This window comes from Chlorocebus sabaeus, chromosome 28 (assembly GCF_047675955.1).
Source record: "Chlorocebus sabaeus isolate Y175 chromosome 28, mChlSab1.0.hap1, whole genome shotgun sequence".
NCBI lineage: Eukaryota > Metazoa > Chordata > Mammalia > Primates > Cercopithecidae > Chlorocebus > Chlorocebus sabaeus.
In genome coordinates this window covers 1,635,135-1,651,565 of record NC_132931.1, presented here as the reverse complement: position 1 = coordinate 1,651,565, position 16,431 = coordinate 1,635,135, and the positions used below count along the sequence as shown (strand labels likewise).

Below are 16,431 nucleotides of genomic sequence, written 5' to 3'. Positions count from 1 at the left end.
ATACCAACTGCCTTTGACCTAATTTTTAAAGAAAAGTTAAATTTCTACAATGCAATGACTATATACAAGTCAACAGATTTCTACTACTGTGTTTTATCACTGAGCTAGATGCAATGCTGAATATATTATATTAAAAGAATGAGGGAAATAATGCTTGATGAGTGCCATTTGCAAGCCCTGCACTGGGTACATATTTATTAGCTCATTTAATCTTCACTAGGAAATATGTCTATCTCCATTCTTCCACTCCAAGGAGCTTATTATCTAAATGTGAGAACTAAAACTAACACAACCCAAAGAAAATAATCAGAAGTTAAGACAAACACAAAATGAAGAAACTACTGAAAGCTGTTCATTAAAAGTTAACTGAGAAGAGGGCAACACATCCTTTTCCTTAATATTAAACTGACGTGCTGATAGCTTAAAGCAGAAGTGAAAAAATGCATTTGGAAGGTGACAGAACTACGTATCCAGTCGCGTCACTGTTCAATCACCCCTAGTTAAGTCCTTTTACCGCTCTGCCAGCTCCCAGTCCTCCTGAATCTGCTTCTGCCTGGCCTTGTGGTACTCTTCCCTCCAGCACTTGGAGCAGAAACCCTGCCAGGCTGGGTTGCCGTAGTAACCACATCCTTTCTTGCACAGGAGGTCCGACTGATCCACATGAATTCCTCGGCGTTCAGACTTCAGGCTCATCTTCTTCCTGCTAACCAATGAACAAACAAGAAAGTGCTGTTGAAAATGGATTATCATTCTACTAACTAAAATCTTACCAATTATGAACAAAAAGTGAGTCATTCCATTATCTTCAAGCTGTAAGAGAGGGAAGGAAGAAATGAAGGAGGGAGGGAGGGAGGGGAGGAAGAAAGAAAAAAGAAATATTAAATATAGTAAATTTCATGACACAGCCAAATGAAAGACTTATTCCCCGCCCAAAATACAAAAAAAAAAAAAAAAAAAAAAAAAAAAAAAAAAAAAAATTTAAGAAAGGGCTAACATTAAAGACTTAAACGTAAAGGCTGGAAACTAGAAAACTCCTAGAAGAAAACTTAGGGGAAAAGCTTCCCGACACTGGATTTTGCAACGACTTCTAGAATATGACACCAAAACCACAGGCAACAAAAGCAAAGTCAGACAAATACATTCCATCAAACTTGAAAATGTCTGCACAGGCTGGACGAGCTGGCTCACGCCCGTAATCCCAGCCCTTTGGGAGGCCGAGGGGGGCTGGTAATAAGGTCAGGAGATCGAGACCATCCTGGCTAACATGGTGAAACCCTGTCTCTACTAAAAATACAAAAAAATTAGCCGGGCGTTGGCGGTGGCTCATGCCTGTAATCCCAGCACTTTGGGAGGCCAAGGCAGGCGGATTATGAGGTCAGGAGTCGGAGACCATCCTGGCTAACATGGTAAAACCCCGTCTCTACTAAAAATACAAAAAAATTAGCCAGGTGTGGTGGCGGGTACCTGTAGTCCCAGCTACTCGGCAGGCTGAGGCAGAAGAATGGCGTGAACCCAGGAGGCGGAGCTTGCAGTGAGCCATTCTGTGAACAACACACAGAATGAGAGAACATATCTGCAAACCACATATCTAATAAGGGGTTAATATCCAGAATATAAAGGAACCCTGACCACTCAATAACAAAAAAACCAAGATAATCTGGTTAACAAATGGGAAAAGGACTTCAAGACAATTCTCCAAAGATATACCAACAGACAACAAACAAGTGAAAAAATGCTCAGCATCACTAATCATCACAGAAATGCAAATCAAAACCACAATAAGATATCATTTCATACCCATTAGGATGGCTACTGTAAAAAAACAAACCCAGGATGCACACAGTGGCTCATGCCACTTTGGGAGGCCAAGGTGGGAGGATCACTTGAGGCTAGGAGTTCAGGACCAGCCTCGGCAACACAGCAAGACCCCATCTCTACCAAAAAATGCAAAAACTAGCTGGGTGTGATGGTGTATGCCTATAGTTCCAGCTACTCGGGAGGCTGAGATAGGAGGACTGCCTCAGCCCAGGAGTTGGAGGCTGCAGTGAGCCATGATTACACCACTTCACTCCAGCCTGGGTGACAGAGCGAGGCCTTGTCTAGAAAGAAGAGGAGAGAAAAAAAATTGAAATAATATCATAATTTCCAAAGTCAGTTTTCTTTTCTACTGTGTAATATTTAAACTCATTTGTTCATAGTCTCACAGCTGTATGGTAAATCGCTATGCAACAATTTCCTTTCAAACTGAAACCACATGGTCTTCATTCTTCTCCACAATAACAAACTGCCAAACAAGCACAGAAAAAAAGCAGCACTCCTCACCATTCATTCAAGAGACACACATGTGCAGATAAAATTAAGCCCTATATCTTGGGGATCTTATTAATTTAACTCAAACATTTACTAAGTGCCAACTGTGTGCAGAGAATTGAGCTAGATGGCACTGGTGATGCAACTGATAGAGCACGTCCTTGCCCTCATGAAGCTCATAACCAAAAGCACAGGCAGACTGAAAAATGCAGAAAAAGAGAGTGTTAGGAAACTGTTGGGAAGCAACAGACATAGGACTTCTGACATAGGGAGTATAGAGACCACTTGGGGATGCTGGTGACAGGCCTTAAAGAGCCTTGTGTTGAAAGGGTCTCGGAAAGATGACAGAAAGAGGAAGGACATTCTGGACAGGAAGGATGCCTTTCACAAAAAGCTCAGAAGCAGGAAGGCAAATGTAAAATATGAATGATTTGTATAGACAGAAGGTAAACTAAACAAGTTAGGTGGGAAGTCAAATCATGATGGCTTTTTAAAACTCTAAGCTACAGAGTCTGGACTGAAAGTCAACACTGAAAGCTCCTGAAAAGGGGAAAGCGTGGTAAGATCTCTATCTTAAGACATAAAACTTGAGATTTAGAGTTCTGTCTTCTAGCATGACCAAGTGAGAAGGAAAATAAATCCCCTCCTGCAAAAGCAACTGTAAAGATGGACAAAACTTCCACTTTCTGCGATGCATCTATGTCCAGATCAAGGAATGAACTCAAATTTCAAGCCCTCCCCTCTAACTTTGCTCTTATTTTTGCAGGTTTCTCCTGTATCTCCTCTGTGCATGCACAGGCTCTGCTGATCAGAGTGGAAGCCTAACTAAAGACTGAGATGTTTGGGCGCAATCTCAATCTTTGTCTGAACGAACAACAATCTTTGGCTGAATATTTAAGGTGTGCAGACACAGGGGTGACAGCTAGAAGGAAGTCAGGCATAAATGAAAACAAGGAAGAAAAATTGAGCACAGCGATTGCAGTTGCTGGGGAGAGAGGCCTCACAGATTTCACCCAGCTATCAAACCTGGACAGTATGCACTGTGCACTACTTTTGAGGATTCTGAAAAGCAAAATGCAGAAGTGGGGAAGACCAGAATTGGAAGTATCACCCAGCCGTCTAAGAGATTACCTCCTTCTCCCATCCAATACCACCAGCCAACCTGGAAATGGGCCCCACAGCACACAGAAAGCTCCTCTAGATCGGGCTCCAGGCATGTGAAAGGGAACTCATAACAGCCAGGGAGAATATGGGGATCTCTCCACTTACCATCCCCACTTTCTCTTGAGCCAGTGCCCAGCAATCGTGTGCTTTGTCTGCAGCTATGGCTGAAAGGAGAGAGTACAGCAGCCAAACTCTGAGGCAGGAGAACTATGGATTTTTCCCAATATCTATCCTTGGTCTCAAACGTACAGGCAGTGGTGGAAGGACATGACAGAGTGGGATAACTAAATCCACAGTTTTCTGGACAAAGAAAGGAAATATGAGCTCCTGGGGAACAAAAAGTATGGGAAAAATTGCTGAGGAGAACTCAGGAAAGCAATTTCTAGGCTTACCCTTAGGCTGCATATGCATGGATCTGATGCTATTCAGTACCAAAGGTTTCTAAATTGAGACTAACAGAGAGACCACTATGCAGATCTCAGATCAGCACATGCATGAAACAGATGGAAACAGCACTACAAAACTCTGAACAATGAACTGACATTAAAGCCACAGCCCACAGAATCTGCATCCCGAACTTGGCAACAAAACATTTTGCTCTGGGAATAACTGTTTAGAAAATAAAAAGACAAGCTACAGAATGGGAGAACATACTTGCAGCAAATCACCAATTTGGCAAAGAACTTACATACCCAGAATGTATAAAGAACTCTCAAAACTCAGTTGTCAGAAAACAAAACACCCAACTTAAAAATGAGCAAAAAACCTCAACAGACACTTTACCAAAGAAGACAGACACACTGGTGTCGCACATTTCCGTGAGAAGCCTTTGCTACATACTGTCCAGTCAACAATGTTTGTATATTGAACATCCTTACAAGAGAAAGATGATAGTTCCTTCCACAGCAGAAGACAATTTGTTAACTGTCCAGTACAGTAAATATAATGTCTCCCTTCACATCAAAGGTTTGAAACGTTTGTTTGCCACCCCTTATGGAGAGCTCAGTTCCCTGAGCTTGGATTTCCTACTTGTGTCATTGCCCACAGGGAACTTACAGGACAAAGGTAGTCAGTCCATGTGGACATGAAGCTGGTTCTGCTGATGTCCTGTGACCTGTGTCCTCCTCTTTTGCCTCCAACCAAGAAGTTTGTCGTCTAGGGACAATATCCATGCAACTATGGAGACTAACTTGCTACTTTTAAGTAGGGAGGATTTAAAACTCAGGTCCCTTGCAGTTATTGTGGTGGCAAAGAAGCACATGAATAGTTGTTCAACACTGTTCAGTCATTAGAGAAATGCAAACTAAAACCACCATGAGCTGTCACTATTAGAATGGTCAAAATAAAACATACTGACAGAGCCTGGGCAACATGGCAAAATCCACTCTCTACCAAAAAATACAAAAAAAAAAAAAAAAATTAGGCAGGGATGGTGGTGCATGGATACGGTTCCAGCTACTCAGTAGGCTGAGGTGGGAGGATCACTTGAGCCCGGGAGGTGGAAGCTGCAGCAAGCCAGTATCATCACACCACTGCACTTCAGCCTGGGTGACAGATGAGACCCCACCTCAGAAAAAAAATAAATACTGACAATACCAAGTGGTGGCAGGGATGCAGAGCAACTACAACCCTCATACATTCCTAGTGGAATGCAAAATATACAGACACTAGAGAAAACACTTTTATAGTTTCTCAAAAATGTATACATACAATGACCATCCAACCATGTAATCCCTCTCCTGGGTATTTCCTCTAGAGAAATAAAAACTGCTATTTGCAAAATTCTATACACAAACAGTGATAGTAGCATTATTTGTGATGGCAAAAAAATGACAACTAAAATATCCTTCAATGGGAGAATGAATAAACAAACTATGGTACATCCACACAACAGAATGCTACTCAGGAAAACAACAACAGGTATCAGTACACCCAACAACTTCGATGAATCTCAAAGGCTTTATGCTGATAGAAGCCAGCATCTTAGTTCCTTCTGGCTGCAGGAACAAAATACCATAAACTGGGTAGGTCACAAAAAACAGAAATTTATTTCTCACAGTTCAGGAAGCTGGCAAGTTCAAGATCAAAAAGTCATCAGATGTTGGTGTCTGGTGGTTCAATGAAGGTACCTTCTCCCTGTGTCCTCACATGGTGGGAGGGGAAGACAGGCTAGGCTCTCTGCTGTCTCTTATAAGGGCACTTATAAGCCCCAGTCATGGGGGCTCCACTTTCATGAACTACTCACCTCCCAAAGGCTCCACCTCCTAGTAGCATCACCTTGTGGTTTAGAATTTCAACATATGGGCCAGGCGCGGTGGCTCAAGCCTGTAATCCCAGCACTTTGGGAGGCCGAGATGGGCAGATCACGAGGTCAGGAGATCGAGACCATCCTGGCTAACACGGTGAAACCCCATCTCTACTAAAAATACAAAAAAATAAGCCGAGCGAGGTGGCGGGCACCTGTAGTCCCAGCTGCTCGGGAGGCTGAGGCAGGAGAATGGCGCGAACCCGGGAGGCAAAGCTTGCAGTGAGTGGAGATCTGGCCACTGCACTTCAGCCTGGGCGACAGAGCAAGACTCCGTCTCAAAAAAAAAAAAAAAAAAAAAAAGAATTTCAACATACGGATTTGGGGGACACACAAAGATTCAGACCATAGCAGCCATCTTAAAACTTAACACACTGTATAATTCCATTTAGGAACTAGGGGTAGGAAAGGATATGACTATAAAGGATGAGCACAAGAAAGTTTTTAGGTGATGAAACTTCTGTATTCTGATTGTGGAGGTGCTTACATAAATCTATTAAAATTTAAAAATTCCCAGAACATTATACTCCTCCCAAATCAATTTTACTCTATGATAGAAAAACAACCACCACCACCACCACCACCTTGGCTGGGCACGGTGGCTCACGCCTATAATCCCAGCACTTTGGGAGGCCGAGGCGGGTGGATCACACGAGGGCAGGAGTTTGAGACCAGCCTGGCCAACATGGCAAAGCCATGGCAAAGTCTCTATTAAATATACAAAAATTAGCTGGAAATGGTGGCAGACGCCTGTAATCCCAGCTACTCAGGAGGCTGAGACACAAGAATCATGTAAACCTGGGAGACGGAGGTTGCAGTGAGCCAAGATCACGCCATTGTACTCCAGCCTGGGCAACAGAGGGAGACGCTATCTAAAAAAACAAACAAACAAAAACTTGAGAGGCAATTTCTAGGTTAGATTAGGTAGAAGTACAGAACAGGAGACACAGCTACTGACCAAGAGACAACTACAATTAGAGGACCAGAGGTAACACAGTGGGTAGCCAGGCGTGGTAGCGCTTGCCTGTAATCCCAGGTACTCAGGAGGCCGAGGCACAAGAATCGCTTGGACCTGGGAGGCAGAGGCTGCAGTAAGCTGAGATCGCACCAGGGCACTCCAGCCTGGGCAACAGAGTGAAACCCTGTCTCAAAAATAAATAAATAAATAATAAGAGGTAACACAGTGGGAATGGAAAGAAGACAATGGTAATCTACCTTAGAGGTCAGATCTGTAAGAGTTATTTAATGCGAATTGGCAGGGAGAGGGAAATCTAATTAGAAAGAACTCTCAAGTTTACTGTTTACTTCCTCTGCAAGGTTAAAGCCCTCCAAGGTCAGGATTTAGATCTAAGACATCAGCCATTTATAAATAGTAGATAAGGCTGAGGGAGAAAAGAAGAAAATAAGAAGTAGAAAAAAAGAAAAGAATAGAGGCCTAGAATGTTTTTAAAGACCATCTACTACGTCCTATGGTAAGAGATAAAGATACTAACATTAAGAAATCGTGACTTATTCCATCAAAAAGGTGGTAAGTGGCAGAGACATCACTAAGCATTAAGCTTCCTTTTTTTTTTTTTTTTTCAGAAGAGGGTCTGTCATTCAGGCTGGAGTGCAGTGGCGTGATCGCAGCTCACTGCAGCCTTGACTTCCCGAGCTTAAGCAATACTCCCACCACGCCTGGCTAACTGTTGTATTTTTTTGTAGAGGCGATGTTTTGCCACGTTACCCAGGTAGTCTTGAACTCCTGGGCTGAAGTAAGCCTACACTTAGTATACCAAGTTCTGGGTTTCAAATTATTTTGAAAGTCTAAGTTAATCTTGCCATTATCATCCTGATGTCCCTTTTCTTCCCTTCCAAGAGAAATAGGCAAAAGGAAATACCTATTTTTTTGCACAGATCAATTAAGTGTTTTAAATTTTGTGCTATAAGTATGATGTTGTACTATATGTATGAAGTACACTATATGTATGAAATATACTATATGTATGATGTTACTAAAATGAACATAGTTTGGGGAGTCTGCCTAGCACATAACCTCCCGTGTTATCAGGAAACTGTCCTCTCAATCCGCAAAGATAAGCTGGCAGCAGCTATGTTTGTATAAGGTGAATGGTCCCCCAATTCAGGGTCACAGCTGATTCTCTCCAACTGTGTTAGAGTCTTTTGCTTGGAGTTTTGGAAATGGGACTAACTCGGGGCTGTTCTCTTGAATGATGGAACTGTGTAACTTGATCATCTTCCATCAAGTGGTCTGAGCATCAGGACAGTCTACAGAGTGAAACAGACATACCCCAAGAAGCAGAGAAAAGTAGAAGGCCCGGTAGGTCCTGAGTGATTTCAATCTCCCAGATCCAATCCCTGGCTAAGGTTTAGCTGTACACCTGCCCTCAGATTCTGAGTCATACACCCTGGTCCCCTAACTGCTTTTTTCTTTTTTTCTTAAGCTGGTTCCAGTAGAGCCTATTATCTATGCCAAAAGACTTCTACAGATGCTCTTTAAGAGCTAGAAAAACATAAAGGAGTGCTCTGTGCATTACTTGGCATACGTTAAAAGCTCTTTATGTATTAGACAGAAACAATAACAATAGCTCTGAGTCTAAGAAGACTGATTTGGTATGGACCATGAAATCACAGACATCAGTCATATGTGCACTCGAACCCCAGCTCTGCCACGTACTGGAAATGTGATTTTAGGCAAACTATGTAATATTTCTGAAACTCCCTTTCCGATGTCCCTCTCCAACCTCTCTGCTCCTATCATTCTCCACCTTTTCACCAAACTAAGCCTCACAGGACCTGTGTACCCATGACCTTCACTCTCTGTGATTAAGTCACCTTACACTGCAAAAAGACTTTGCAGATATAATTAAGTTGACTAATCATGGAAATAAGGAGATTATCCTGGATTATCTAGATGGGCCCAATGAAAGCACACGAACCCTAAAATGCAGAAGAGAACAAGGACCCAGAATGGCCAAAACAATCTTGAAAAAGAATGTAAGAAAACTTATATTTCCTGATTTCAAACCTTACTACAAAGCCATGGGAATTACTACAGTGTGGTACTGGCACAAGGACAGTCATAGAAATCAACAGAATAAATTGAGATTTCAGAAATAAACCCACATGTCTTCTGTCAACTGATTTTCCACAAAAGTACCAAGACTATTCAATGGAGGAAAAAAGAGTCTTTTCACCAAATTGTGCTGGGAAAACTGGATAGCCACATGCAAAAGAACGATGTTAGATGTTAGATGCTTATTTCATACCACATACAAAAATTAACTCAGAATCAATCAAAGACTTAAATGTAAAAGCTAAAACTAAAGCTCTCAGAAGAAAATACAGAGGTAAAATTTTCATGATACTGGATTTGACAAAGGATGTTTAGATATGGCACCAAAAGCAGGAGCAACAAAAGACAGATAAATTGTACTCCAACAAAATTTTAATGTTTGTGCTTCAGAGGACCATATCAAATGAAAATAGAACCCACAGAATGAGAGAAAACATCTGCAAGTCATTTATGTAATAAGGAACTTCCATCCAGAATATATAAAAAATTCTTATAACTCAATAATAAAAACTAAGTAACAATTTTTTCAACGGGTAAAAGATCTGAATGGACATTTCTCCAGAAAGATAGTCAAACAGTCGTGAGTATGTGAAAAGATGTTCCACATCATCTGTCATCAAGGAAATGCAAAACGAAACCACAATGAGATGCCACTTCACATCCAGTAGGATGACTAGAACCAAAAAGTCAGAAATAACAAGTGTTGCCAAGGATGTGGGGAAACTGGAACCCTCATACATTGTTTGTAGGAATGCGAAATGGTACAGCCATTGTGGAGAAGCCCTGCAGTTTCTCAAATGATTAAACAATATTACCATAGAAACCAGCAATTTCACTCCTAGACTAGAAACAAAAACATATGTTCACAGAGAAACTTGTACATGAACGTTTATATCAGCATCATCCATAATAATCCAAGAGCAGAAACAACCCAAATGTACATCAAGTGATGAATTAATAAACAAAATGTGGTATATCCATAAAATGGAGTATTATTTGGTCATAAAAAGGAATGAAGTACTGATATATGCTACAACATGGTGAACCCTGAAAACATGCTAAGTGAGAGATGCCAGTTATAAAAGACCACACATTATATGATTCCATTCATCTGAACATCCATACCAGGGAAATCTAGAGAGACAGAAAATAGACTGGTGGTCACTTAGCACTGAGAGGGAACAGGATGGAAATAAAGGGTATAGAGAAAGGGCATGGGTTTCTTTGTGAGATGATGAAAATATTCTAAATTTGGCTGTGGTAATGGTTGTAATTGTGCACTTGAAAAGGGAGAATTGTATGGTATGTGAATTATACCTCAATAAAGCTATCTTTTTCAAAAACAGAAGGGACAAAATGTGCAGTTAGGGAGAGTCAAATCACTATTGATGGTTTTGAAGCTGGAGGAGACTAAAAGTCAAGAAATTTGAGTGGCTTCTAGAGGCCGAGAATGACTTCTGGCTGACAGCCAGCAAAGAAATGAGGACCTCACACTTTCACCACATGAAAATGAATTCTGCCAACATGAGTGTGTGTGGAAGGAGACTTTCCCTATCACCTCCAAATAAAAACCCAGGATGGCCGATGTTAATTCTGACCTCCTGAGGTCCTCAGCAGAATACCCAGTGGAGCCTGCTTGAACCTCTAATCTACAGAACTTTGAGAATAATAAATGAGTACTGTGGACACGGGCAATGACTCACGCCTCTATTCCCAGCACTTAGGAAGGCTGAAGTAGGATGACTGGTTGAGAATGGGAATTTGAGGCTGCAGCAAGCTATGACGGCACCACTGAACTCCAGCATGGGCAACAGAGACCTTCTCTCATAAAAAAATAAAAACAAAAAATAAATGAGTGTTTCAAACTGCTATCCTTTCCACTTCCCTCTTTGTTGGGAAAGCCTTTGCAAGTGCTGTTCCAATGTGAGGAATGCCGTGGCCCTTGCTGTCCAGGAGGTGGTTTCTTTCTCATCGTTTAGGTCTAAGCTTTCATATCAGACTGTGAGAAGCCTTCCCTAGCCTCTGTGAAATACTACCCACCCAACCTACCCCACCCTCACCTCTGTCGTGGACCCAATGCCATTTCTCCACATCCTATTTCTTATTATTCTTGGGGCAGGCGGAGGGGCACAAGGTGGGTTAGAGGCGGGGTCTTACCACGTAGCCCAGGCTTGAACAGATGTGACCTACCATGCCCAGCCTTCATGTCCTATTTCTTTTTCTTTTCTTATTTTTGGTTTCTTTTCCTTGAGACTGGGTGTCACCTTGTCACCTAGGCTAGAGTGCAGTGGTGCAATCATGACTCACTACACTCGACCTCCCCAGGCTCAAGCGATCCTCTTGCCTCAGCCTCTTGAGTAGCTGGGACCACAGGCATGTGGCACCACACCTGGCTAAGTTTTGTATTTCTCGTAGAGACAGGGTTTTGCCATATTGACCAGGCTGATCTCGAATTCCTGGCCTCAAGTGATCCACCCAACTTGGCCTCCCAAAGTGCTGGGATTATGGGCGTGAGCCACTGCACCCAGCCTCCATGTCCTATTTCTAATAAGTATTTTTTATTTACTTCTTTACCTGTTGATCTGTCTCCCTCACTGCCAGAATGCAATTTGCTGAGGACAGAGACCTTATTTTCCTTCTCCACTGTTACACTTCTATTGACTCAAATAGTACCAGTGTGATGTTATATATTGGTTTTCATCCACGGTCCCTGGCTGGTAACTACCATAGCCCTCCTCCTAGGTTTGGTTTGGTTTTGTTTTGAGACAGGATCTCGCTCTGTTGCCCAAGCTGGAGTACAGTGGTGAAGTCTCAGCTCACTGCAACCTCCGCCACCTCCTGGGTTCAAGCAATTCTCCTGCCTCAGCCTCCTGAGTAACTGGTACTACAGGTGCCTGTCACCATGCCCATGGTGTATTTTAGGTAGAGACGGGGTTTCACCATGTTGGCCAGGCTGGTCTCGAGCTCCTGACATCAAATGATCTGCCCACCTCAGATTCCCAAAGTGCTGGGATTACAGGCATGAGCCACCATGGCCAGCCCCAGGCTTTTGTGTTATAAGGCTGGGTGTGTTAGGCCTCATGGGCAGCCTCTCTGACTTTTCTCTACCCTCCTTTTACCTGCCCCAAGGCAGGACTCTACCCTGGATTGGTCTTAAACCCTCCCCAGAGAGGGTCCAGCTCTAGACTCTGACGGACGAATGCTGATGTCAGGAAGCCTCCATAAACACCCAAGAGAACTGGGCCCAGGAAGCTTTCAGAGAGCTGAACACAGTGGAGGTTCCTGGAGGGCTTGCACCCAGGGAGGGCATGGAAGTGCTGCACCTTCCCCTATTCCTCACCCCCAGCATCTCCTTCGCCTGGATCCTTTGCAATATCCGTTGCAATAAACCGGTAAACATAAGCATCTCCCTGAGTTCCGCAAATCACCTCGGCAAATTAATCCAACCTAAAAAGGGAGCCATGGGAACCCGAACTTGGAGCTGGTCAGTTAGAAGTTCTGGAGGCCTGGAGTTGCAACTGATGGGGGTTAGGAGGGGCAGTCATGGAGACTGAGTCCTCACCCTGTGGGATCTGACACTATCTCCTGGTAGATAGTGCAGGAAGTGAACTAGAAGACACCCAGTCGGTGTGGTGTGTAGGGGAAGAATCCGCACACATATGGTCATGGAAGTCTTCTGTGTTGATGATTGCTTGGCGTGAGCAGAGGAAAAATACAGTTTGAGGAGTTTTTTCCCTGCACAACTGGGCATATCATACGTTCTCAAATCTTTGTTGAAAGAACAATAACTGAATGAATAAGGTTATTGTAGAGACCATAGAATAACATGGCTATAAATAAAGCAATGATACATACTAAATGCTTAATAAATACAAAAATCCCTTCCCCGGGGCCAGGTGCAATGGTTCATGCCTATAACCCCAGCACTTTAGGAGGCGAAGGTTGGAGGATGGCTTGAGGTCAAGCGTTCAAGACCAGCCTGGGCAACACAGCAGACCCTGTCTCTCTATTATTTAAAAATGTTCAAAAATCTCTTCCCCTCATGAGTGATTAGCCATTATGTTAAAATTATACATGCTGGCTGGACATGGTGGCTCACATCTGTAATCCCAGCACTTGGGGAGGCTGAGGCAGGCAGATCACACGGTCAAGAGTTTGAGACCAGGCTGGCCAACAGAGTGAAACTCCGTCCTATTAAAAATACAAAAGTTAGCCGGGTGTGGTGTAGTCCCAGTTACTCAGGAGACTGAAGCAAGAGAATCACTTGAACCTAGGAGGCAGAGGTTGTGGTGAGCTGAGGTCATGCCACTGCACTCCAGTCTGGGCAACAGAGTGAGACTCTGTCTTTAAAAAAAAAAAAAAAATTATACATGCTAATCAACTTTACAAGGGATTAACACATGTAAACCATTAACACATGTAAAAACCTGGAGGCTCAAGGGCAACATGTTGAGTTTTTGAAAAACTCCATCTTGAAAGTTCAAATACTCTAGGATTCATACAACCTTTCCAAATGACAAAACTACAGATAAGGAGAACAAATTAGTGCTTTTTCCAGGTTAAGAGTGGTGAAAGCAAGGGAGAGGAGGGGAAGGAAATTGGTATAAACAGTTAACCCAGCAAGCCTGACTTGCTCAAATGATGCACATTCTCAGACGGGCCTGCATGTGAGACTGGCCCTTGGTCAGCTCCTAGAAACTGAGGTCTTGTACTAGCCCTATGCCCTAAGTGATAAGGGTGTTTTGTATGGTTACGGTACTGAACCACATTGTTCCAGCTTGTCTAGATATTTTGTGCAAACTGTATGATTTATGGTAAACACCTGCTTTCCTTCTGGAGTCAGTCGCAAAGCCTATGTGATATGTGATATAAAGTCTATGTGATATAAAGTCGCATATGCCTATGTGATATGGTTTGGATCTGTGTCCCCACTCAAATGTCACGTTGAATTGTAATCCCCAGTGTTGGAAGTGGGGCCTGTGAAAGGTGATCTGATCATGGTGCAGTTACTCATGAATGGTTTCGCACCATCCCCTATGGTTCTGTGCTTGTGAGATCTGGTTGTTTAAAAGTGTGTAGCACCTTCTCTCTTGCTCCTGTTCCCACCAGGGGAGACACTTTGCTCCCCCTTTGCTTTCCACTGTGATTGGAAGCTTCCTGAGGCCTCCCTAGAAGCAGAAGTTGCAATGCTTCCTGTACAGCCTGTAGAACTGTGAGCTAATCAAACCTCCTTTCTTTATAAATGACTCAGAGTCAGGTATTTCTTTATAGCAATGTGAGAATGAACGAATGAATACACTATGTGACCAGCCTCCAATAAAAACCCTGGATTCTGAGGCGTACCTGAGCTTTCACAATAAAAAACACTTCACACGTGTTGCTAGAGTTTACTGGGGAAGTAAGCACATCCTGGGCAACTCTGCTGGGAGAAGACTCTTCGAATCTTAACAGTGCTGGTGTCCTGTAGAATCTGCTCAATGCACAACTACCCTTTATTAATCCTGCTTTGTATCCCCTCACTGCAACAAACCATAGCAAGGAATAAGTATGACCTGTGAGAGCCCCAAGCGAATTACGAAACCTGGGGGCAGCCCTGGGGACTGCTGACACAGGATGTGACTAAAAAGGCAGGAGGGAAGTCTTTGGGGTAATGGAATAGTTCTGTATCTTGACTATGGTGGTGGCTACAGGAATCTACGTATGAGATAAAATGTGCATGACACTATACACATACGTTGCACAAACATGAATTTCCTGGTTTCGACATCGTATTACAGTTATGTAAGATTAAGCAAACTAGAAGAGTACACAGGACCTGTCTGTACTATCTTCACAGCTTCGTATGGATTTGAAGTCATTAATTGTTCCAAATTTTAAAGTTTTGTTAAAATTCACACATGAACATTTTTTAATAAAAATAAACAACTATCACAGGACCAATGTGTATCAGTTAAACACACCACTCATTCTGCTGCTTCTAAGTATAAAAAGAGAGCAAGGGTACCACCAAAAGAGAGTGCCATCATTTGAAAGGCTATGTAGTGGTGGTGACAGTGTCTGTTACGGTAGAAGGTAGGAGAGTCGGCACACCCAGACTGGACATCAGAGCTACAGACGGCATATCCTGTAAACACAGGAAGAAACATAGGGGATCAACTGCGTGAAACTCAACTCTTTCTCTCCTGGGTAGACAGACCTGTCCCTAGACAGGTAACCACCACCAGCACTGGTGGTTACAGGAGGGAGCTCTGAGGGGCCACATGCAGCTCCTGTGGGAGCACTGCATTCCAATAAAGAGGAGCTTGATTGAGCAACCTGGACATAAAGAATGCACAATTCAATTGGTCCCACTCATGTTAGGGAAAACAGAGTAAAAATGATCTCTGCTGCTGGGACAGTTAGGATTCTATAAACTGTGCCCCAGAGCTAGGATTTATTCCGGGTCCAGGTACCCTAAAAAGGACAGAGAGGTACAAAGCTTACTTACAAAGCTCCCAGAACTATTAGTACTCCTTCTTAAGGCTCAGGATGCAAGCCAGTTTCGTCTCAGAAAAGCAAAACAAAAACACTTTGCAGATGTGAGTAGTTTCCCGCTATCCTTCTTGAGGGTCCACTTCCTATTCCTGGGTTCAATGTCATGCCCTCAGAAGTCACTCCTCTCTCCAGGCAACTCATCTGGGACTTACAGGAAACATCCAATCAATTCTAGCAAAACAATAAGCTATCCTTTGACCTCAGTTAAGGAATGAAACTTATGGGTGATTGTTTTCCCTTAATTTTTTTTCCAGTTAGAAAAGAATACTCACTATTTACAAAACCTGATCTATATAGACAAGCAGAAAAAAATGTTTTAGTCATCATCCAGAGACAGTTACTGTATATGGTACATATTCCTATAGTGTTCCCTCTGCATTCATTCAAATATTTATATACTGATTGATTACTGTACGACAGGCACTTGGGATACAAATGTAAGTAAAAATAAACCGTTTCAGTCATTGTGGAGCTTACTGTGTAATATGAGAGTATGACTATATATTTGGAAGGCCTAAAGGAAGAAAATAAAACACTATTAATGCTGAGAAATTAACTTTAAAATGGCTAACTTTCAAAAAGAATTCATATTTATGTGAAATAAGCTAAACAGGTACATGAAATCTGTGGAACTCTTGTAACAGACAATATCTCAGTCATAATAGCATCAATATGTAAAGACTTGTAGAAAACATTTTAATGAGAAAATATAATCCACATAAAAATACAGAAAGATACTTAACACAATGTGCGAAAATAAATGTTATAACCATGCCAAACATTCCGAAATGTGTAAGTTTACTACAAATGGCCATAAAAATCCCACAAGACTTTTTGGAACTCAACAAAATGATTCTGTCAGCAAAAATAAACAGACTCAATTATTTTTTGATTTTCTAAATTAATTTTCTGAATTTATTTGCAAACTAGTTAGAAGACTGTGAACTCACAGACCTGTCAAACAAACCATTACAGTATACACTGACTCAAAAATGAATCTAATATAATATATAAGGTAATTTAATGTTAGAAGAAGGAGGGG

General features: G+C 42.4%; 1 protein-coding gene across 7 annotated transcripts in view; it reads right to left on the bottom strand.

Moving 5' to 3' along the window:
• Nucleotides 1-16,431, bottom strand: part of RABGEF1 (RAB guanine nucleotide exchange factor 1) — a 78,822-nt gene that overhangs the window by 47,133 nt on the left and 15,258 nt on the right. For 3 of the 7 annotated variants that reach the window (XM_073012650.1, XM_073012653.1, XM_073012652.1), the window contains exon 2: nucleotides 515-703. In XM_073012650.1, the coding sequence (XP_072868751.1) occupies nucleotides 515-693 (179 nt within the window). In that variant the 5' untranslated portion in view covers nucleotides 694-703. Of the gene's footprint in view, nucleotides 1-514; nucleotides 704-1,464; nucleotides 1,542-16,431 lie in introns of all 7 variants that reach the window. The other 4 variants (XM_073012655.1, XM_073012656.1, XM_073012651.1 and 1 more) reach the window with 2 other exon arrangements.